At 59.9% G+C, this 22,663-nt stretch overlaps 1 protein-coding gene across 5 annotated transcripts in view; it reads right to left on the bottom strand.

Moving 5' to 3' along the window:
- Positions 1-487: 487 nt before the first annotated feature.
- The window catches only part of PEBP4 (phosphatidylethanolamine binding protein 4), a 79,775-nt gene continuing 57,599 nt past the window's right edge, over positions 488-22,663 (bottom strand). For all 5 annotated transcript variants that reach the window (XM_074928610.1, XM_074928609.1, XM_074928612.1 and 2 more), the window contains 3 exons: positions 8,504-8,549; positions 7,382-7,498; positions 488-922 (listed from right to left, as the gene is read on the bottom strand). In XM_074928610.1, the coding sequence (XP_074784711.1) occupies positions 831-922; positions 7,382-7,498; positions 8,504-8,549 (255 nt within the window). In that variant the 3' untranslated portion in view covers positions 488-830. The remainder of the gene's footprint in view (positions 923-7,381; positions 7,499-8,503; positions 8,550-22,663) is intronic.

The following is a 22,663-nucleotide window of genomic DNA, read 5'->3' as shown; positions in this document are numbered from 1 at the left end:
AGCCACCAAGGACACGCTGCAAGGAGGACCTGCAGGCGGGTGAATCCAACCCTCGGAGAAAACGAAGTCTTAGGTGAAAGCCTAATTAAAGAGCTAATTAAAGGGGAGGTCCGGCTAAGTGGCCAGTAGGCAGAGCTCTTCTGATTTATGGCTTTCATTTTGGTTTTGCTTTCCAAGAGGAACGGGCTGAGGCAGCGAGGGAGGGAAGAGGAAGGGCAGGGCCCAGTTCCCACGCTGCCACCCTGCGTCGTGATGCCGAGGGACCCCCCCGACTGGGCACCACGGTTCTGCTCCTGCACCGGAGTCCCCGTGTGACATCGGGCCATGCCCCAGCATCGCCTGCACCAGGGTTTTACTGGCAAACCTCCCCCCCTGCAAACCACAAAGGGTCTGCTCCATCCCATGGTGCTGGTGTGGACCCCAAAAGCAACCAGATTCGCCCAGTGCTGGCCCGGTATCACCCTGGCAAGGAGCCCGTGCAGCCCTGTGTGCTCTATCCACGGTTTATTCTGAAAGCTGCAGGCAAAAAAGCTCGAGATCCCCGAAGGTGCAGGTGGGACATGCTGGGGGTTGGCCAGAAATGGGGGGTGAGGGGAGAAGAGGGCCGTTGGGATACCCAGGGCGAGCCAGGACACCGCTCGGGATGTTACCCTCAGAGGGAAAGAGAAACCCCCCCGGGTTTTGGAAGCGTTGAAGTTTCTGCTTGAATCTGGACTAGAAGAAGGGTGGGAGCCTCCTCGGTGGGTCCTGGGGTTTTCTCTCCGTCCGGGCAGAGGCGGCTCTGAGGTGCGGGGGTGCAGCTGTGCAGGGGAAGGGCACGATGGCCGGCACTAATCCTCGTAGTATTTAGTGAGAAATTGTGTCGAGGCCACCGGGGAGCCCAGCCAAAACCGCTTCTCGAAACTCTCCATCGCCCAAGCACCTGGGGAGAGAGGGAGAGGGAGTGAGGGGGGGCTGCGAGGTGGCCGGAGCTGGTCGGGGGGATGCTCCGGGGCCGGCTGCAGGCCGGGGCTGCACGCTGCACGCTGCACGCTGCATGCCATGCGCCGGCTGCTGCGCTGCCCGACCCGCTGCAGACCACATCCTGCACCCAGCGGCAGGCGGGGAGGCACCGGGCTCTGCCCCGTGGGGCCGGAGGGCAGGGAGACAACGGGGAGCCCAGTCCTGAGCATCCCCCGCAGTGGGGGAATGGCGTCCGCTCCTCTCACGTCCCCCCTTCCCACTCCTTCCTACGAGCCCGCTCTGGGGTGCCTGGAAACCCCCCGGCAGCGGGTGCATGCATGCACTGAGCTGCTGCTGCTCTGCAGGTTGTTGGAGTCGAGGGAGATCTTCATTCCTGACCCCCCTCCTCTGCTGCCGGCCCTCACCCGAGGGTGCTGGAGGTCCAGGGTAGCTGGAGCCAGCCTCAGTTTTTCTGGAGGTGGCAGGGAAACCCTCGCCAGGGTGGGCAGGAGGGATTCCCTTGGGCCAGAAATCCCCCTGCGCCCTGCCAGGGTTTAGTGTGGAGTGCAGGCCTGGCTTGTGGCCCGCGGAGCATCCTCCTCCCCGGCCAGAGGGGCTTTCCCTGGGCTGCCACCTCTGTCCCTGCCCGCTGGGACGCTGGATGGGGCCACGGCTGTGGCGTCGGGGGAGGTGGGGAAAGGGGCCCGTTGTTTATCTGAAACCTGTCCTCCCCTCCTCTCCCCTTCCTGGCGCTGCTCTTTAATGTCACGCTGCAGACTGGCAGCCCTTATCTGCCTTCACATCTCAGCCCCAACTGGAGCAAAACCATCCCCTTGCAAAAATGCTGAGCAAAACCCGAGCTGCTGCATCACCCGCGTGGGGCGGCGGTGGCTCGGGGTGCCGACAGAACCCAGCTCCCCCCACCCGCCCCCCGCCTCGGGCAGTGAGTCAGGCCCCGCCGTGAGTCACCCCACGGCTGAAAACCCCCTCGATGGGCTCTGCAGATATTCCCAGTGCACCCTCCGACCTCCCGGAGCTGCAGGAGGACGTGGCCAGGGCAGTGGTTCGGTGCCTGGGACGGGGGTGTCAGGATGCTCGGGCTGGACCCTGCACCCCAACACCCCAGCTGGGAGCATCAGGCTGAGTGTGGCCGGGGGGGGGGTCCCAAATGTGCCCACGTCCTCACCGCCACCCGCTGAGGACCCAAACCAAGCTGAGGGCAAGGACAGACCCACCGTGCCACGCCGGGGTCACGGCCAGCCGGGACACCCCAGCCCGAGGGGGGAGATGCCCCCACGCGGGAGCCTGAGGGAGCTTCAGGTTTGGAGCCCCCACATGCTCCTGCAACCACGTCTCTCCCCAAATAACACCCTGGCACAGAGGGGCAGCCACTCGCGTTGGGCTCTCAATCCATCCCCCCGCTCCCAGCTCTGGGGGTCCTGGTGGTGCCAGGGGAAGGGGTCCCGGGGGGGGGAAGCTCCCGCTGCACCCACAGCCCTTCGGCGGGCGCCTTTCATCCGCTGGGTTTCAAAGCGCTCGGAACGCTCCTGGGGAAAGCGGCCGGTGCCCCGTGGGAGCGGGGTGAGAGCGAGAAGCGGCGGCCCCCCAAGTCCCAGGGGTGCCAGGAGCTGCCATTGATGTTGGTGAAGCCCCCGGAGAGGCGCGGATGAAAGGAGCCGGGAGGAGGAAGAGTCGCTGCCGGCGCTGGCCCGGGCTCTCGCCGCCACGCGTGGGGCCGGGGTTTTTCCTGACCTACTTTCTTCCCTACCTGCCATCGCACCGGTTGTGCCCGTTGCTCCAGGGGAGCCAGGACAGGCCGTAGGGAAAGCCCCGGGTGCAGCCGGGGTGATGCACGGGGTGGTTACCGGGTTTGGGGGTCCACAGACCCCCCACGCCAAATCCAACCCTTTGGGTGCATCCCCAAACGGCCATGACCCCCTGCACCCCCCGGCACAGGGTGACATCCCTCTGCAAACTGTCCCAAATCGTGTCACCGCACCGGCCAGCTCCCAGGGCTGGTGACTGAGAGTCACCAGGACCACGGAGTGGTGGGGGGGGCTGGTGGGGTCCCCTCTCCCCACTAAAACAACACAACGTTTCACCCATGGCTTGGTCCGTTCTCAATCTCATTTCCCAGGGGATTATATCATTGCTCTTGGCCTTCATCCGAGCGCCCACCGGAGGAAGAGGAGCACCCACGGACACTCACACAGGCCTGATCCCTGAGCACCAGACAGGGAAACTGAGGCACGAGGCAGCTGCTGGGCTTGGGGAGCTCAGGGACCCTCTGGCCTCACGGGCGATGGGTGTTTTTCAGCTCTGCCATCGCACCCTGCTTTCCCCCTCACCCCCCAAAAACGACTGGCCCCCGCCTCCCCCCGGCCCCGCAGCGCTGGGGGCATGTTGCCAGCTATAATTTATCAGCCTCATCAGCGGGGCCGTTCTCCCTGATAGGAGCCCTGATGCTTTTCTGCCAAGATTAATGATGTCCCAGCGGAGGTAGGCGGGAGGCCGCCAGCTGCTTTGGTCACCATTAAGTGACACCCGGGGACTTCGGCCGGGACCGTGTGCTCCCCGCAGCCCTTCGCTGCCTTCCATCCCAGCCGCAGCCTTTCCCTCCCCGCCGGGGCCCAGTCCAACCCGATTTTCCAGCTGGGTGGATCGGAGGCTCACAAGGTCGGCTCATGAGTCAAAGCTGCGGCCCCGATGCGAAGCCGGAGCTGGAGAGGGATGGAGCTACGGGGAGGGCGGCTGGCAGGGCTCATCCCTGCTCCCTAAAACACTCGCTGCTTCCCATTTCCAGGAGGCAAAAATCCATTCCCAGTTGTAAAATGTCTTTCTGGGGCAAGGGAAGGTTTGGGGATGCTGGGGAGCAACTCCCCACGCTCACCAGTGCTGGTGGGCACCCGGCACCGCGGCACGGCAGGGTGGAAGCAGAGAGAGATACGGCACCGCCCTGGCAGGTGCAATTAAGCCTCAAGATCTTGTGCTAATTAAACTTCCCCCACAAAGGAAAGGAAGGAGGTGGAAAACAAACGGTCTCCATCCTCCCGCGGGCTGCAGATGGGCGGACAAGATCCCCAGCATCCCCGGACACCCGAATTCCCCCGGCCGAGGGGGTTTCCCGCAGCTCGCCCCGGATGCCAACGCCTCGGGATGCGCCGGGTGGCTTTGACATTTTGCAGACCACAAACTATTATCTTGCATCTCACCAAAATACAAACACCGGCTTGTAACCCTCCTGGCTTCGGAGGGAAGTGGGGTGGCAGGGGAGGAAGGGCCTCACAGTGCCTGACGGCACCCATGCAGCCTTGGGGACACCCCGAGGGTCCCCATCTCCCCCCAAGTGGGGACAGAGCTGGTGCCCAGGGATAATTTTCTTGCACGGCTGCAGCACAGCCAAAAAATGGAGTGAATCAGACTCCAGTGGAGAAACTGAGGCTGCAGGAGAGTTATTTGCCTGAGGTCACCCAGTGAGAGAGCTGGCTGCTGCAGGGATTGATCAGAAACGCTCACAGAGAAGGATCAGGGTGGGTTTTTTTCCCTGATGAAACAAGCCTTTTTGCTCAAGAGCCACCCTGGAGAAACACTCTGCCATAAACACCCGATTTCAGCATTGCCACCAGTGCCAGGCTCGTTGCGGGGAGTGGCGGCGAGGGGACACTGCAGCCTTCCTCCAGCTCCGCCACTGCCGGCCTGCACGGCCTTGGGCATGACACCCAACGTCAGACATCCCCACGGCCGGGTGGGCACCGGAGCCACCGGCCACCACGGAGCCATCCTGGCTCCCTCTGAGCCACCGGCATTGCAAAGCCAGGCGGGGGGCGGGGGAGGAGAAGCCCAGGTTTATTTTCCACACTCGCCATTGCCCCTCGCTTTTTAATTTCCCAGGGATTTGCTCCAGGAATGGCTCTTTCAGAAGCACAAGGACACGGCGGCACGGGCAGGCCCTGGTTTAGTGCCCTCTTCTGGAGGCTGCACCGCCGAGCTCCTGCCATCCCGCCTGGCACAAACCACCCGCCCCAGTTCGGCACAGTTTGGCCCAGGACTTTTCCTGGCGCGGCCTCCAAAGCGCAGCCCAAGCCTGTGCTTGGGCAGAGGGTGACGGAGGGAGCTTGTCCCCAAGCTGGGCAGTGAGAGAAATGCTCTCGCGGGGCTCCTTCTTCTCCCCGAGCGGGCTCGACACCCTGCCAGAGGTGTGGATGTGTGGCAGGGCACGGTGCCGGTGCTGCACGGCGCAGGTCGGGACCTCTCCCTCCCAGTCAGGACATCTCTTCCTCCCCAGTCAGGAGATTTCACCCTCTCCAGTCAGGACATCTCTCCCTCCCAGTCAGGACATCTCTCCCCCCAGTCAGGAGATTTCACCCTCTCCAGTCAGGACATCTCTCCCTCCCAGTCAGGACATCTCTCCCTCTCCAGGCTTAGCACCCGGTGATGATGGGTGCCACCACCTTTGGTGAAATGGAGATATCGCTGCTACCAGATTTAGGACAAAATAAAAGCAACAAGAAAGGGCTGGCTTAAGGCCAAGCAAGATGGCAAAGCCCGAGCAGGGCTGGAATCTGCACCTGCAGCATCACCGGGCAAACCTGCATCTCAGAGGAGAGGGCCAAGCTGGAGCCATGGAGGAGCTGGCTCAGTTTCTCACTCGTGGTCACTGGGGTCAAGGTCAGGGCCTCCTTGTTTCCATGTGCTGCCAGAGGCATTTGCTCCTCTCCCCCATGTTCTGCCTCCGCACCGCAGGGACAGACCCAGCGCTCAGCCACGCAGGGCTGGATGCACCAGTGGTTTGGTCAGTGTTGGCCCCGCTGCGATCCCTGGGGATGGATTTATTTAAACCCCTTCAGACACCAAAAATCTCATCCTTTGGCTGCTTTTAGGGCTCCTACCCCGCTCGCCGGCTGCCCTGGGAATTAGAGATGGGCTGCTGGAGGGTGGTGGTTCAATCCAGCAGCACCCGCCGGACAGGCCGAGCCTGTGATGCAGCAGTGAAATGGTTAAAAATAACCTTCAACCATCTACTCAGATAACAGCCTCGGCCAGAGAGCCGCAGCTGTCTGACAACCAGCGAGATGCTCAGGCGTCGGATGTTGTGGAGAAAATATCCAAATATCCGCTGCTGTTTTAACGGGTCTTTCCCAGGGAGCCTGGGAAGGGCTGAGAAACTTGAGGATGGGATGGAGACGGTGCAGGGGGGGGCCACCCTGCACCCCGGGGGATGGGGGGGACGGGGGGGGCGTGGATCTTCTGCAGGACACACGGATCTGGTGGTTGAACCCCTTCGGGTGTGAAATTTGGGGGCTGGAGAGTCACATCCTGCTAATAAAAGGATTTATTGGGAAAAAGCTCTTTGGGGGGTGTCGCAGCCCTCCTTTTCCCAGCCCTGGGGTGCTGAGATGGGGATGTGGGTGCATGGACCCCCCCTCCTCCAGCCACGCCGGGGCCAAGGGGCTGGGGAAGGGCCCCCCCCCCCCTGCTGGCAGGGGGGGTGACTTTGATGCATGTCATTAAGAAGCAGAGCTAATGAGCTAGAAAGCAAAGCGAAGGGCAGAAATAACCCACGGAGAGACTCGCAGCAGCAGCAGCCCGTTCTGGCCACGGGACAAACATCACGGGGTTTTGGGGTCTCTCCCGACACGGGGGTCCCCAGAGTCATCCCGCTGCTGCCCGCCTTCCCCCGGGGCTGTGCAGGGTTGGTTAACAGGGTGCTGGGGTGAGTCAGGCCAGCGCAGACGGGACGCACCGACCTGACCTGCCTCTCGAGCTGCGCTCAGGCGGTCCCGGCTGGGAAAGTTTTGAAATTTCCCTTGCTTGGGCCGCGTGAGCCGCAGCACCCCGAGCCCCAGCCCCGTCCAGGGAGGGAACCCACCGGGATGGATCCTTGCCCATGTTCAGGGCACCCCAGAGCTCAGGGTGCGCCCATCCGGGATGAAGCAGCGGGGGCTGGTCCCGCTGTGTTTTGGGGTGCTTGTCTCCATCCCTGCCGTGTTTTGGGAGGAGGCAGCCCCGTCCCTGCACGGAGCGGGGCGGAGGGGAGCTGGGAGTTGACGGGCGTTGTGTCAGCCAGGTTTGAGCAATCCCTTGCCAAACCTTCTCCACGGCTGATCCTTATCTGCACGCTCCGAGGTGGTGGTGATGCAACTCGCACACGGCTCAGGGGGGACGCGCCAGCCAGGACTGGGCCCCGACTGGCCCTCTCCTTGCTTCGATCCCGCTAGCCAGGCCGTTACTAGCCATTTTACTGAGGGTTTCTGCGGCCTTGCAAGGACTTAACACCCCAACCACGCCCCGTGCAAGGATTTGAAGTCCTTTTGCACCACACGAGCATCCCCAGCCCGGTGCTTTGGGCATTCCCGAAGACGTGGTGTTATCCGTACCCCCGGGAAAGCTCCTGGGGGCACGATGTGGGGCCGGGAGCGAGGGCACGGCGGCTCCTTACCCAGCGAGACCCGCTCCTCGGGGCTCAGGGCGATGGCCTGGTGAGCCGGCTGCTCGTACAGGCGGAGCTGGTAGCGGTGGTACCCGCTGCGGGGCGGGGGCGTGGGCCGGGTGTAATCTGGGGATGGGAAAGGGAACGGCTGAGCATCCTCGTACAGGCAGCACCCGCTTCTCCCCACAACCCAGCACCCATCTCCCTCCTCCAGGCTGGGAGCAGCACCCAGCCCCAGCACCCAGGCTCCTCGCCACGCGTGGGGCAGCAGCTCAAGGGCAAAAGCAGCCGCTGTGCCCCCCCCCTGAAAACCCACCCGCTCCCTTCTCGCCGCCCAGATCCCCCCCATCTGCCCAGGGCCAAGCTCCTGTTTTCCCTCTCCTGAAATAACCTGCCCCCAACCTCCTGCTGAGCCAGCCACCGCCCTCTCCCCCTCCTCATCCTCCTCCTCTTTCAACTCCAGAGCCCCAGGGTGCTCCTCACCCCTGTGCCAAGCGCCCCAACCTCTCCTCCATCACCCTTCCCATCCCCGCAAAGTGGGAGCGACCAGCGCACAGCTGCCCAGATGTGGGGCCTGCAGCTGGCTCGGGGCAGAGGGGGGCATCCCCGGGGAGAGACCCCCTCAGCAGGGACGAGGGGACGTGATGCCAAGGGGCAAGAGGCTGAAGCTCCTCCAGGACTGGGGCGAGCCCCTGGCCCCTCTCCCCCACCTCCTCGGGGTGTAAACTCCGTGAGCCACATCTGGCCTGTTTTGAACTGAAAGTCTTTGTTCTTGCAACATCACAGAAGTTGTTGGGATTCACCCACTTTTATCTTGTGTTTTGCTTTTTGATTATACTCACACACACCCCCCACACACCCCACCCCCCCACCCCGGTGCCTTTTTGCACTGGTTTGGAGCTCTTCCAACTGCTGGGGAGTTTTTTAACCACTTTTGCCTCTAGAAAAATAAGAGAAAAAGTGGCTCCTCTTTCAGGCAGCGCCCAGCTGTGCCCTGCGGGAACCCCTCGTTGCGTCCTGGCGTGCTCGTCCCCGCTGGGCACAGCCAGCTCTGCCACCGCCTCGCCGCAGCTCCCAGCCCCGGCTGCAGGACACCTCGTGTGTGTCCCCCACGTTGGGGTCTGCACTCACCCGTCAGCACGTGCCCTTTGACGTCCCCAGTCCTCAGATCCGCACCCTGAAAGGACGAGAAGAGGGAGGTGAGGTGCTACCGAGACCCCCCAGGAGAAAGATGTGGAGGGGACAGACCCCTCCTGCCCACCCTGGCTGCACCCGCTTCTCCCCAGATATTTTTGTTGTTAACATTTTGAGTGTTTTCCTTGCAAAGGTCATTAGGGAGCTGGAGCGGAGGGGGTTTCTTTGGCTATTTGGGATGTAGAGGCTCGATGCACAGTGCCCTGGCACACAGGCGATGCCGTCACTGCGCTGTCGCCCTCACACGGGGACCAGCAGTGATCCAGAGCGGTGATCCCGGCTGGGGCACACCAGAAAAGCCACAATAACCCCATTAAAAGCCTCCGTGCCGCTGGACCCACTGGTGTTCGGGAGGGGTGGACCATGCCGGGTGGGAAGGGGCCGGCAGCGGCGATTTGCACCGACCAGCGTTCCCGCAGCAAAGCTTCGCTCCATCACAGCAGTTTTGCTCTCACCCGAAACTCCTCCCTGGCGAGCAAGTCCCACGGCCCGGCGGGCTTGGCTCTCCATCCCTGGTCTGGGATGCTTCCCTGGAGGAGGGGGGCTTTTCTGAGACCACCCAGCATCCCACTGGGACTAGTTTAACGACAAAGGGACAACGGTGGGAGCTTCGGCTTCATCCTGGCCCTGCACAAGCCCCCTCACCCCTGACCTGCTGTGCTGTTCCTGGCCGGCCCCCACCTCACACCACCGCCGCTGCCAGCGCTCGTAAATCCTCTCCTACGGCACCCGTTATTCCAGTCCTGCCCACACACGCACCCCTGCCAGGGCTCCTCCGTCCTAACCTGCCCTGGGAGTTATTACCGCCCCCCCCCCCCAAAAAAAAAAAAGATGCATCAGATAACTGCAAACAAAAGCGCACGCAGGGAACACGGTCTGTTCCCCGGCACTTGAGGATCAAAACTTCGCTTTCTCCAAAAAGAAACCTGCTCTGCACTGAGTCACGGCCGGCGACAGCCTCCTGCGAGCTGCCTGGGGCACAGCAAAGGTCACCGGGAAGCCAAAGTGCCTGCTTGGCTCCCTGGCTATCGGCTCCCCCGGGCTCGCTTGCCACCTTGGCAGCCACAGCTGAAAATATCCCGGTGCAGAGAGGTGATGAATAAGATTTTTGGGCAGCGACTGGTGCCTTCGGATGCCTCCGAGGGGAGGGGAAGGCGGTGAGCAGAGTGCAGGGTAGGGGGGCGGTGGGGAGAAGCACCCCAAAGGTGTGCCTGGGGTGTGTGTGGGGGTCACACACGAGGCCGCGGGGCTGCGCTGGCTGCTCTCTCCCTGCCTGCTCAGCCCAGATGTGCGAGCACAACCCGCCCAGATGTGCACGTGCCCTCTGCACCCAGATGTGCCTCCCCAGCCCTCCGCGCCGCGCACACCCGCTCTGCCCGGAGGATGTTTCGTGCCTCCTCCATCCAGATGTGCACCTCGGCTCTACCCCCCAGCCCCTCCAGCTGTGCCTGCTGCCCCAGATGTGCCAGGCTCGGCCGAGGAAGCTCACAGCACACCCCACGCTCGCCACGCGGCCGGGCCGGCTGCCAGCGCCCGCTCTTCAAAGACAGGGATTGAGGGGGTTTTTCTGTTCCGGGCAGGGCTGCTCCCGTGCGGGGACCTCGCTGCTATTCCTGGCTTTGCCATGGGCTTATCGGGAGAGGCCGGGCCTCCTCCCTGTTTTCCTGCCTGCTGATGTGGGTTGCCCGCTCGCCCCGAGATGCAGTGGGTTCTGGCTAGCCCCGGGGATGGGAGAGTCAAAGGATAAAGTTCCTTTTAAGAGGCGAGAACAGGAAGAAGGCGGGAGGGAGAAAGTAGGGAGAGTGCTGTAAACCCTGCCTATTTTTTTTTTTTTTTTTTTTTAAATAGTAAACAGCTATTCTGGAAGCAAGGGAACAAACTTTGCTCGCCATAGGCACGGGCTGCTGGGCTGGCAGGGTCGGGTGTAAAACCGAGCTGCTCCCCCCGAGGTGAGGGCGACCTGCAGATGGGAAGCAGATTTTGTGGGGGGAAATGGTTTGCAGGGAGGAATAAACCCCCCTTCCAGCCCATTGCCCCTTCGCTGAAATGCCGGCGAGGGGAACATCACACACCAGCAGCCCCCGAAGATCCCTGCCACGAGCGGAGCTAATGGACGCTGATGAGCTGCCGGGTTTATTAATGCCATTTTATGAGAGCATTAATAGTTCCTAATGACACCATTTGAGCTTCCAGCCTTTTATCTTCTCTTTCTCTCTTTCCCCCGCCGAGGACGCAGTGTAGGAGGTGGAATTAGATATTTCCACCCTCCGGTCCGTGCTGCGCAGTGTCAAGTGGGGCACGGGATGCTGGCGGGATGCTCACACGGAGACCTGGACAACCTCAAAAATCTGTGCCGCACAATTTCTGTGCCAGGAGCTCCTCTCCGTGCTCTTTTTCTTGGCCAAAAGTGAGGAAAATTATTCCCCTCCATTCCCAACACCCCTTTGCCAAGCTGGACGCCGGCCACACCGGGGCTCTCCGGGAGATCGCGACCAGCCCTCGGTGTTGCCTGCTGCACGTTGCAGCGTAGGGCGGGGGGAATAAATAAATACAAATAAATGAAGGAGGCAGTGAGTCACATTTTGTTTTCCTCTTGATCTTTTTTTTTTTTTTCCCTTTCCTTTCTTCCCCCTCTCCAGAACGTGTCTGATCCCATCAGAGAGGAGGGGAAAGGGATGGGTGGCGAGCGCGCCAGCGATTCGCCCGGGCGAGGACGGAGGGTTATGGAAAGTGGGTGTGGGAATCGGCACAATCGCTGGCAGGGGACCAGGACAAACAGATGACGGATGGGACCCAGGGCTGTGCAGCAGAGCGGGGCCAGGCTGCTGCCACCTCGCCGGGAGCGTGCCCCAGCCCAGCCCCGGGGACCCCAGGGACCCCCTGGGACTCATCCGGGTGCTGGGGGCCGTGTTCCACGGGGCAGCGGCCGAGGTGCCGGCCCGGCAGCTCGCTGATACGATTAACCAACAATTAGCCAAGTCGGGAAGTTAATCCCCAAACAAACAGGGCTCCTCCTGCGCTGCTCGCTTACGGCACGCTAGCTTGTCGGGGGGAAGGCGGCTTCAAAGCCGGCACAGCCAGGAGCCCAGATTTGTTATTCTCTCTTTCTGTGATCTTTATAATGAGGTCAGGATTTATGCATTGGCTCTCGGGAGTGCAGGGGAGCATCCCGGGAAGGGCAGAGCCGCCCGGATGGCAATCCAGCCTCCTGCGAGCCGAGTGGAGGCTTGAACAAGGAATTAAAGGAATAAGATGCTAATTGCAGCTGGATACGGATCTGTTCAGCCGTGTCCTTGCAGGGGAGGTGCACACTTGGGTTTTCCTCCTCGCCACCAAAGCCAGCACCGCTGGTGAGGATCTGGCCTTGCCCCAGCTCCCAGGAACGTTCAGGCTCATCCTGCTTTCCAGCAAAAAGCATGTGAGAAAAAAACACCCGGTCCAAGAGAAACTCTCCCTCCAATTATTTCTGCGTGGAGGGAGACCATGAGAGAGCAGGGCAGGGCCCGGCGAGCTCTCAGCACTCCCAAACTCTGGCATTTCCCAGCTCAGCTGCCCCTTTGCTTTTTAACTCTCTTCCACGCCGATCCCTGCGCCAGGGTGTGGGACGGTGGCTCACCCACGCCACACCGACCCTCTCCCTGCCGGCACGGCTCCAGACCACCCTTGCTTTTCCCAACACCATCAAGCTGGAGTTTTGTGCCCGAAGGAGACTGTCAGCCCCCACCACACAAATATTTTTTTCATATAAATGTCACATCCCATTATGCCAACGCTGTTGTGCCGCTGAATTAAAGCTTGCCACGTCCCCGTCCTGTCCTCTCCATCGGGAAAGGAATTAGTAGAAATAGAAAAACACAGAGAAAACCACGGAAGGAGCTCACGGAAGAAAAGCCCACCAAGGTGGGGATGTCACCTCCAGCCAGGGAGCTCCCGGTGCTGTCAAGAGGGGAAGGGCACGGTGGGGAAGAGTCTCTCCTGGCTATATTAATCAGAAAAGTGTTTTAACAGCAGATTCCCAGGGCGAGGAATGGCTTAGTGCAGGGGATGGAGGGAAGAGACCCCGGGTGCTCATGGAAATGGAGGTTTGTGGGGAGCTTGTGCACACAGGGAGCAAAGACGCTCCCCAGCACCTCTGCTCTGGGATGGGGGATGCATGCACACCGCGCCTGCTGCCTGCTGATCAGGTACGTCGGAAAAATCGAGGATTACGGACGTCCTGGCACCTCACACACTCTTTTGAGTGACCAACCCCGGAGCTGCAGCTCCCTGCACCCCTCCTGCTGCTCCCCGGCACATCCTGGGGTGCCTGAGCCCTCTCCTGATTCATCCCCACATGCTCAGCCCTGAGCTGGGAGCACCACGGTCACCCTGCTGCAGAGAGGAGACCGAGGGTTGTGTCCCCAAGGCCACAGATAAACCCACACCAAAGCCCGGCAGAGCACCCCGATCCCATCACACCCCAAATCCAGAGAAACCTCCCCTTCCCGCTGGAACCAGAGCAGCTTTCCCAACGCCAGATGTTATCCTCAGCCTCCCCCTTTCTGGTGCTTCCCCATAGCCCCAGTTCCCGGATCCCCGGGATGACTCAGGGCCCTCAGCTTTTGCTCAGAGCTGGTTTCACTCCGCTGGCACCGCTGGAGATGTGGCACCGGCGACCCCGGACCCGAGGCAGAAATGACCCCCAGCATCTCACCGCCACCAAAACACGGGTACCTCACGCCTCCAGCCTAACTTTCTGCCTGGCTCTTAATTGCTCAGCTGCTTTGCTTTTCATGCGTGCAAATGGCAGGAGATTAACCCGCTGCTCGAGAGCCTCCTGCTCCTCTCGGCAGGCTCCGGCGGTGCGGGGTCCAGCACCGTGTCCCTGAGGCCCTGCCGAGCTGCTCAGGAGACATCCCATTGCCGCGGGGCTACCAATCCCCCAGTACCCATAGCCCAAGCCCATTATTTTCCTTTCCTTTAACTCTCACGGAGTTTCACCGTTCCGGGTGATATTTACCTTGTTCGTTGTCAGTCTGTGCGTGAAAGTTTGATAAACTACATCCAAGCCACATACGGGTGCAGAAAGAGCGGAAAAAGTGCATTTCTTTCTGTGGGGAACTTCTCTTTAGGGCAGATCCAGAACCTCAGTGGGTGGTGGGAAAAAGCTAAACCCGGGTGGACTGATACCCCACGGCCAGGGGATCTGCCTGTTTGTGGACTGAGGCCACTAAAAGCACCAAAACTGGGTGTTTTTAATACCAGCATCGTGCCAGGACACCATTTCTCAGCAGGCAGTGACCACCAGATAGATGGTGCTGCACAAATCCCCTCCGATGCGCTTCACAACCTCATCTAAAAATATAAACCGAGGCTCGTTAGAGCCCTTGGGAAATTCCCAGGCTCGAGGGGTCCCGCTGCCACCCTTGGGTCCCCGGCTCGGAGCAGGCCTGGGTGGGCACGTTGGGATGTCAGCGCTCCGACACGGCTCCAATGAGCCTCTCCTCTGGCTTTCCGGGGTCAGCATCACCGACGATTTACCCCGATTGCTTTTAGGATTATTAGGTAGCGATTACAGCTTCTTGGCGTGGCCCGGCTTTTTTTCTAGATCACTATAAATGGGGAGGGCTACCATAAAAATATATTAAAAAATAAATATCAGGCACGGTTGTAATTTAAATTAATGCTTGTCTGATACACCCTAATGCCCCAGGGAAGGACATGCTATAGGGTTATTAAGTAAGCAAAATAAACATAAATCACTTCGGTGTTTGGCTCTTTGCAAGATTTTTTAATCTAGGAGCATAAAAGCAGCAGAGACAAAATGCTGCTCTTAATAACCCGAACTGATCAGGATCCGCACTCTGCAGAGACCTTCCCCGGGCTCCTGCCTCCCTCCTAGAAGCCCAAGGACAGCGTTTCCAGCGCCAGAACAGCCCATTTCAAAAGAGGGAGGCTCTGCTGGGTGGATTTCCAGCAAGCGACAGATACCTGCCTGGCTTAGGCGTTGCTGGCACACGCGCTCTGCCTATCTGCACCTTTCCTTAGCAATCTAGGTGAGGGGTCCAAGCCAGCGGGGCGGAGGCCGTGATGACACTCGGATGGTTTTGAAACTTCAGCCAAAACACTTCTGTTGAAAAAGGAGGGTCTGTTTTATTGTGTTTCGTTGGTTGGGTTTTGTTTTGTTTTGTTTTGTTTTTCAAAAAAAAGACACCCATGATGTTCTAGAGGCAGAGGGTAGCGCTGGGATGGGGGGGAATGGGATGCAGGATGCTGGGCTCCAGCCCCGGGTGTACAGTCAAGCTGCTGCAGGAGGACACGTGAGATGTGGATTTGCTGGGACACTCGCCACGTGGCTACAGGGGATGGATATGGGAGTCGAGGTTGGCCAGCTCGCCAAGAAGCTGCATGAAGGAGTTTTCCTCCTACCCCTTCTCTCCTGGACCTCCGGCAGAGAAACTTCAGGGTTTAAGCGAGAAAATCCCACCGCTTGAACAAAAAGATGATTTAAATCAGGTTATGGAAAGGGCTGTACGTGCTCTGATTGCTGTCCCCACCGGCTCTGCTTTGCTTTTGGCGCAGCAGAGGGCAGGCAGCAGCACCCGGTGGGGTGGCTGCAACCCAGCGCACCCAAAAGACCCTTTTGGAGAGCTTTGCAATCGCGTCCCGCGCGGTTACACCCCGTCTCCCAGCCCCTGGGCCTCTGTTGTAAACCGGGATGATAAATGATGGATGCGATTGCTAAGAACAACAGGGATGTTGATAGCAACCCCAGGGGCGTGTTAGGAAGCTGCGTGGATGCCGGGCTCCGTGGCTGCCTGGGTTTAATATCCTCGCGGTGTTGCAATTGCGGGCGAGCTCACGGCGGAGCTGGCTGCCAAATGAGTCACTCTGACCCACTGGCCCCGTGCTGCCCCGCCGAGGATGGGGGGGGGGCTGGGGTGGGCTTCATCCCACGCACGATCCGCCCAGGACGCCCCATAAGCATCCCCTGGCTCCTGGGTACCGCTGGGATAACGGCTGCCTTGTGGGGGTGGGAAAGGAGGAGGAGGAGGAGGAAGGCCTGAGGATGGCTCAGGCACAGCGAGGGGGGGGCAGAAGGGGAAGGGCAGTTTTTGCACCTCGCTGAGTTTTCGCCCCGGTCGCTGCGGCAGGGTGGCACCGCTCAAACACGGCGCTTGCGACACCAATTTTCCCAGCAGCTGCCGGGCCACACCTGATGGCCCCGCGCGGCTGCTTCCCTGCGCTGGGCTTCGGCGCAAGCCCCGTCCTTCTTCTGGTGGGCCCCCCCCATTCACTCACCCCGTGGAGCCGTGGGGCAAGTGCCCCTCGATACCATCCACATGCACTGGGGCAGCCCCATCACCTCCCAGTTCTGACGGGGCATCTGCAAAAACCGCAGGGAAAGCTGCACCATGAGAGGTTTTAAAGCCACGAGCAAAGCCCCCAAGATTTCAACACAGGGAACAAGCTTGAACCGGCCAGAAAAAAGGGCTGGGTAGGACTGAAAAGGTCTTTTCCATCCCAAGTCTCGACAGTTCTGGAGAGTGGAAAACTTGTTTGCTCTGCGTGCGTGTAGCTTTAAGATGAGCTTGCTTTTCCAGCAGCAGATTTCCGGAGAATTCTTGGAGAATCACCAAATTTTGCCTAATTCAGTCATTTAAAGGCCTGAAACCCAAATCTGTGCGGACGAGAGAGGAGCCTGCGCCGAAACCCTCCCCTGGGGCCAGGCGTGGGACAGCCGGGAGGATGCGCCCATGGGGAGACTCTGCCGGCTTCTTCGCCTTTAGGGACGGGAATAAATTTGATTTGGTGGTTGCAAAGCGCCAGCACGTTCCCAACCACCAGTAAACGGCAATAAAACACGTCTGTGGGGCACGTGGGCCTCAACATTTCACGCGTGAAACGTGCAACACTCTGCGAGGCTCAGCCGGGCTGGCAGGGATGCTCCGAGTGTCCGAGGGGGAAGGATGAAGGAGGAGGAGGAGGAGGAGGAGGGCAGGAGCCCGGTGGGTGCTGGATGCAGCGGTGCTGGGGGCAAGGGATGTGCCGTGGCTACTCTCAGTCACAACAGGAGGCTCTTCAGGATGAAAATACAGCCCAGTCACCTCATATCGTGCTGCAAAGGCTTTAGGAGCACGGCTAAAGCTGATGTTTTCCAGCCTCCCCCCAAGCTGCGTCCCCTCCCGCCTCTCCGGGGTGGTCCCGCATTTCCGAGCGGGTTTTTGCACCGCTGACGTGATGCAAAGGCCGGGTCCACGCTGACACACCCGCGACGACCGGGATTGGAAAAGCCCAGGGCGTGAAACTGGGGCACAAGCCCAGATTTTGGGGGGCGGGGGGGGGGGATACCCAACAGAAGGGGGCCCGCGGGGTTGGGAGGCAGGACACGGCGCCCATCGCTCCCCCCAAAGCGCCACGGGGATGCTGCGTCCCCCCTCCCCCGGCAGCCAAGCCCTGGCGCAGGGGGGGCATCTCGGGGCTGGCCAAGGCGGATGGGGGGGATGGCTGGGGGTGCACACACCCCCACACCACAAACCTCCCCTGCAAATTCCTCCTCCCTGGGGTGTCTGATCCCCGGCCCAGGCACCTTCCCGGGCGCGGGGGTGGATCAAAGCCCGCGCGTGCCAGCCCTGCTACCGCTCTGGGCCAACTTGGCTATTTTGGCTTCGCTAATCTGATGGGAGCGCTGGGGAAGGAGCGTGGGGTTGGGGAGGGGGGGGGTGTGTGAGTTGTCTTTAATATTTTTTTTAATTTTTTTTTTTTTTTTTTTAATTCCTCCTTCCGTTGGCCCAAAAGTCTCCTTTTTACATCTGATGACGACAGCCCCCGGCGGGGACTCGCCAGGAGGGGAACGTGCTGTCTGGCCCCCGCCAGCGCATCCGGGCTGCCGTGGGCTCGGCCTCGCCGTTCCCCCCCCACACACCCCCCCTCCCCAAAACTCTCCCTCAAGCCGCTTCCTGACGGCGGGACTTGGCAGCACTCGGAGGGAGAGTCCAGAGCTGCCCCTGGGACGGGAGAAACTCCAACAGGAAACATCCTTTGCTGGAGCAGCGTGAGCTCTCCCCCCGCTTCCCTCCTGCTTGTTGTTTTTTTCAGTGAGGTGGGGGGGGTTGGTTCTTGAAGGATGAGAGCTTTGGGACGCTCACGGGCCCTTTGCATCGATTTAGATGATGAGAAAGAACCAGGCGCGTCTTCTCGACGGTGTTTTTTGCTGCTGAGCATCCTACAGCCCCCGGCTCAAGGCAGACCCACACCGGGGTCGCTGACCTCCCCCCCCCCCCCCCCCCGCCCTCGAAGAGCTGCACCCCAGCAGGCAGCAGCTGCCTGAGTGCAGGAGCAGAGGTCTGGCACCCCCCGGCTCGAGGATGAGGGGTTAACGGCGGCGACGCCGCTGATGCTGCACGGCTGGCGGGCGCTCAGCGCTGCGGCTGCCAAGGCTGCGCCGGCGGTGCCATGGACTTCCCTTTCTTCCATAAAAGTCCACCGGATCCGGGCTCCCGTGGGATGCTCTTGGCGCGGGAAGGAGGGGGCCAAGCCGCCCTACCTGGTGCTCGTGCAAGCGCCGGGGGCTGTTTGTGCAATGCCCCATGTGCCTCCCCCCCAAAAAAAAAAAACCCACCTATGGAGCCAGCAGCCAGCACTCGCCCTGCTTCCCTACCCCGGCTTGGGCTCTAGTAAAGGAAAACTCATTTTTTATGGATTTTGGGGGCGGTGAGGCGTGCGGCGGCCCCGTTTTGGCCCAGCTGGGCGAGGAGGACGTGGGGGAAGCCGGGAGGCGATGGCGAGGCTGGGGCTGGGCAGCGCAGACACGTGCTGCTGCTCGTGGCGTTTCGTCATCACTCCAACAGCCCTGGTCTTGTCCGGGCTGGGGCTCAGATCCACGGCTCCTTCTCCAGGGGCACGCAGAGGTGTGGTGGAGAGGCTTGCGGGGTGGGGGGAGAGGGAAAGTGGAGGGGCTGTCCCCCCGGGGATGCTCATTGGTGCTGCTGGAGGCTATTTCTGTGCTGTCTCCTTGCACAAACTGTGTTTTCCTGCCTCCCAGGGCTGCAACAAACCCCCCCCAGATCAAGAAGAATAGTTCCCTGCCTCCAGCCCTGATTATTTTGGGCTGCTTGCAGGTGATGGTACAAATATAAAGACCTAGAGGTGCCTTCCCAGCCCTCTCCTCAAACCAAGGGGTCAAAACTTCATTTTCCCAGGTGCTCAGATGGAGCAGAAACGATGACAGAAGCCGACTGCAAGAGCTGCTGTAACCTACAGGGATGCTCAGGCTGACCAAGGCCTTGTTTGAGTTCAAACCTCACAGATTTAGGACCGATCTACATCCTAACCCCTCATGAGCCTGTAGGCAGGGCCACCACCGAGACCTGAAGCAGGTCCCTGTGTTTGGGGGGGCGAGGGGGGTGTGTGTGGGGCTGGAGGGGGGGGTCCTGCCCTGACCCTCAAACCAGCTGCCAGCCTCTCTGGCTTGCAGGTGGCACGATGCGAGCCCCGTATCAGTTAGAGCAGCAGACGAGATGTCATCACACCAAGAGGCGCTTCTTGCATCAGAAGTGTCTTGCAACGAAGAAAGCCAAATTTTTACAGGAGAGGCGCACACGCTCGCTCTCACACACACACACACCGAGCCTCGGTAATTAACTTAATAGGTTTCTTACAGAATGCCCCGTGAGTGATGCTCAACATATTCAAGTGTTGACAAGACGGCGCTGAACCCGACGCCTACACAACGGGCAAACCAGGCACCGAGCGCAGACACACCTTCATTGTCTGAAACTTGTAGTAAAACTCCAAACCCGCCCTTGTGAAATGGGGAGCTGAGCAGATGGGGCTGTGTAACCCTTCGCCTGCCGGCACCCGGCCGCAGAGCTCGGCAGGACACAGGCCAGGTGGTGGCGGGTTGTTCCCAAGAGGGAAAAATGAATTTATAAACGTCTTGAAGAGGCTGGAAGCAACTGCAGGTGTTTCCATACACAAGTTCAGGGTATGTCACCGATGGGTTTTATCCCACCAGGACCATTCGCGGAGCGCTGGAATAAATTAGCAACTTTTCATTCGTCTAGAAAAGTATTCACCCCTCAGAAATTTGTTGTAAATCCAGAGGAGGTGAACACGGTGTCATCCTCTGGATTTACTCCAGGTCAATATTTGGGCCACTAATATAAAAGAGGGATGAGCATCCCCCGGCACTGCCGGATGGTATTTCCCCGTGTCTCACCTGGATTTGCCCAGTTCCCAGGGGAGTCGTTCCCTTCCCTCCCGCCTCAGGAAAGTCTTTCCTATAAAGGTCACGATTTTGGCTAATCTGAGCTTGATGATGTGGGTGGTGTCAGGCCCCCAGCCAGGGAAAACCAAGCCACATCAACACAGCACCACGGTCCAACGCAAAACCAAACACCCTCCCAAAGAGTCAACAGCACCCAGAGTCACCCCCCACACACAAAAAAAAGAGGAAAAAATAATCCCTGGAAGAGGGATTAATGGGGAAACCGGTTTGGATGGAGATGTTTTGTAAGAGGCAGCAGAGAGCCATCTCCTGCTGACTCGGGGTGGGATCTTGAGTCAGGAAAATTGCTTAAGAAAGGGTGGTCGTTCGTACAGGTTTCGCCAGGTTGGGAAACGTTCTCCCAGCGGCTGGGACCCGCGTTGTACAATGCGTGGAGCAATCGCCAGCGCTGTCATCATTATGCTGATGAGCTCCCAAACCCGTCGGGCTCACTCGGCGTCCCCGCCGCCCGCTCCGGGCCAGCTGGGTCTCTCCGCAGCTGCACCCTCTCCCTATCGCACGGGGATCAGCTCCGGCAGGCTCCGGGGGGAAAGTCTTTCAGCGGATGCTGGCGATGCTTCACGAGCCTCGCAGCACCCGCCAGAGCAGGCAACGGGCTCATTCCAACATGTCACATCAGCTGGAAAGGTTTCAGCTGGTTTAGAGGAAGGGAGGGCTGGCCCGGAGCTGGGACATTGGGCTTGGGTGGCTCCTTCCCCGTCCCCCAGCGACCTCAGGGCACTGCCGGGATGCAGGACCTGTCGTTATTCCTATTTTAAAGAGATGCAAAAGGCATTTCAAAGATTTTGATCAACTCGGTAAAAGCACCAGAACCCGGGGCACAGCTATTGTAGGGGAGTTTTCCTCCGGGAGCACACAGACCCCATCCAAAGGGCGCGATGCTGCATCAGGCAGCCGATGCTGCTCAGTGCAGCCGAGCCCTGGGCTGCAGAGAGCCGAATTCACGGGGCTCCGGTGCGCAGGAATTAAGGATTTAGCTGGGAGTTAGCTCTGTATTGTCAGGGAATTAAAGGTTTACCTGCGAGTTGCAGACGGAGGCTTAAAGGTTTTACAAACACATTAGATTTACAGCTCTCCGAAATTTCGACACCGTTGGGTTTACCCTGCCAGGGAGGATTTTGACCAGGTCGGGACACTTCCCCTGACGAAACGCGTGCCGGTGGGGAATGGCGGTGGGAACTGAGGCCTGGGCTTTGCCCCCGGCCACGTGGCTTCCGAAATCAACCCTAAAACCTGCAAAGAACCTGTCTGGGCTCTTGCAGAGATGGAGCCAAGTGTGATCAAACCCTCAAATGAGCCTGGCCCTGCCACGCAACATAAAGCCATCGGTTCAGCGCTCATTGGAGGGGAGTCTTTGCACTAAAGTCTCTTTTCTCTCCCCAAAAAGCACAGCGGGACCCAGGAAGGTTTGTGGGAGCCAGAGCATCCCTCCCACCACCAATGGGTGCTGGGGGGCTTCCCTCAGTCCTTAAAGCACGTAACAGAGGTGGGACCTGAAGGGGGCTGCAGAGTAGCGAAGGCAACAAGTCCTGCACACCCAGCAGCACCTTCCTGAGAGCTCTGAAGGGTGAAAACAGGTCACAAGCCTGTCATTTCTGGCTTCGGGTTGGTCCCTTGATGTGATGTTTTCGGACTGGCCTCTGTCAAAAAGAGATGCTTTTCCAGCAGCTGTTGCCATTCCTATGCCATTGTTCAAGCTTTAAACAAAGTATGAAGGTGGATGGTAAGTCTTTTTAAAATATGTCTGCTTAGGCCTGCGCGAAGGGCAGGTTTTGAAAGCACTAGAATTGTATCATGATATAAATATTGGATAAGTTGCATTATTTAAAAATCAAAAGACAACCAAGCTTCTTACTGTATTTCAGAGGAAGGAGATCAACCGCACATCGACACAAAACGCATCCCAAGCCCCCTGCAAAGCCGGGCCTAGGCCGGCCGCCCGAGGGCCCGCTATCAGCCGCCAATCGGCTACTGCAGGGCAGGCGGTGGCAGCCCGGTGCATGCGTCCTGCAAACACCCTGCGAGCTGGGCCAGGCAGAGGTGCAGGAGCTGTGCAATGCCAGCCCGGGGCGAGCAGGCTCACCCACACACTGGGAACGGGAGCTCTTGCTTGCAGCCCGGTGTGAGGATGAGCCCTGATGGCAGGAGGATAAGCCGGCCCTTACGTAAGGCTCGGGGTTGCGTGGAGGATGCGCGGCGGGAGCAGACTTGCTCTGGCCCTGGGCTACCTGCAGCATGGTCAGCCCAGCCCGGCCAGTGGCCCCAGGATGGGTTCAGTCCCGCGTATGCCCGCGCACGGTGGGACGTGCAGCGCCGCGCACCAGCAGAGCCAGCGGGAAGGAGACTGGAGGCTCTTGTCCTCTGCTCTGTCCCCAACGCCGATGGTCCTCTCCCCATCCCCGTCCCTATGGCTGGCTGCTCCCTTCCCACTCCTTTGGTACAAAGAGGTGCAAAATAGGTTGTTGTTCATGAGGGCGCTGGTGATTATTAATAATAACTCAGCTCCTTCATGCTCCAGTTTCCTCAGTGCTTTGGCAGCGTGCCACAGGGGCCCAGTGATTTAGTGCAACTTAATTATTCCTGGCGTTTCATCACCTCTTGTTTTTGATGTCTGTGTCTCTGTCAGTGCCTCACCTTCGTGACTAAGAGAGCCGGGGAAACAAACTGGTGGAAAAGGGAGAGAAAGGGGGAAAAACCCCAAACTGGAGGGTGTGGAGCCGCTGCGTGGTGGCCAGGCGGGCAGGGAGGCTCAGGAAGGTGTCCCTGGGGATGCTCGGGGTGTCCCCACCGCGGCGCGGGGCCGTGCGTGGGGATGCACGAGTGGGGAG

This window comes from Athene noctua, chromosome 28 (assembly GCF_965140245.1).
Source record: "Athene noctua chromosome 28, bAthNoc1.hap1.1, whole genome shotgun sequence".
NCBI classification, from domain to species: Eukaryota; Metazoa; Chordata; class Aves; order Strigiformes; family Strigidae; genus Athene; species Athene noctua.
This window is presented reverse-complemented; position numbering and strand designations above follow the sequence as displayed.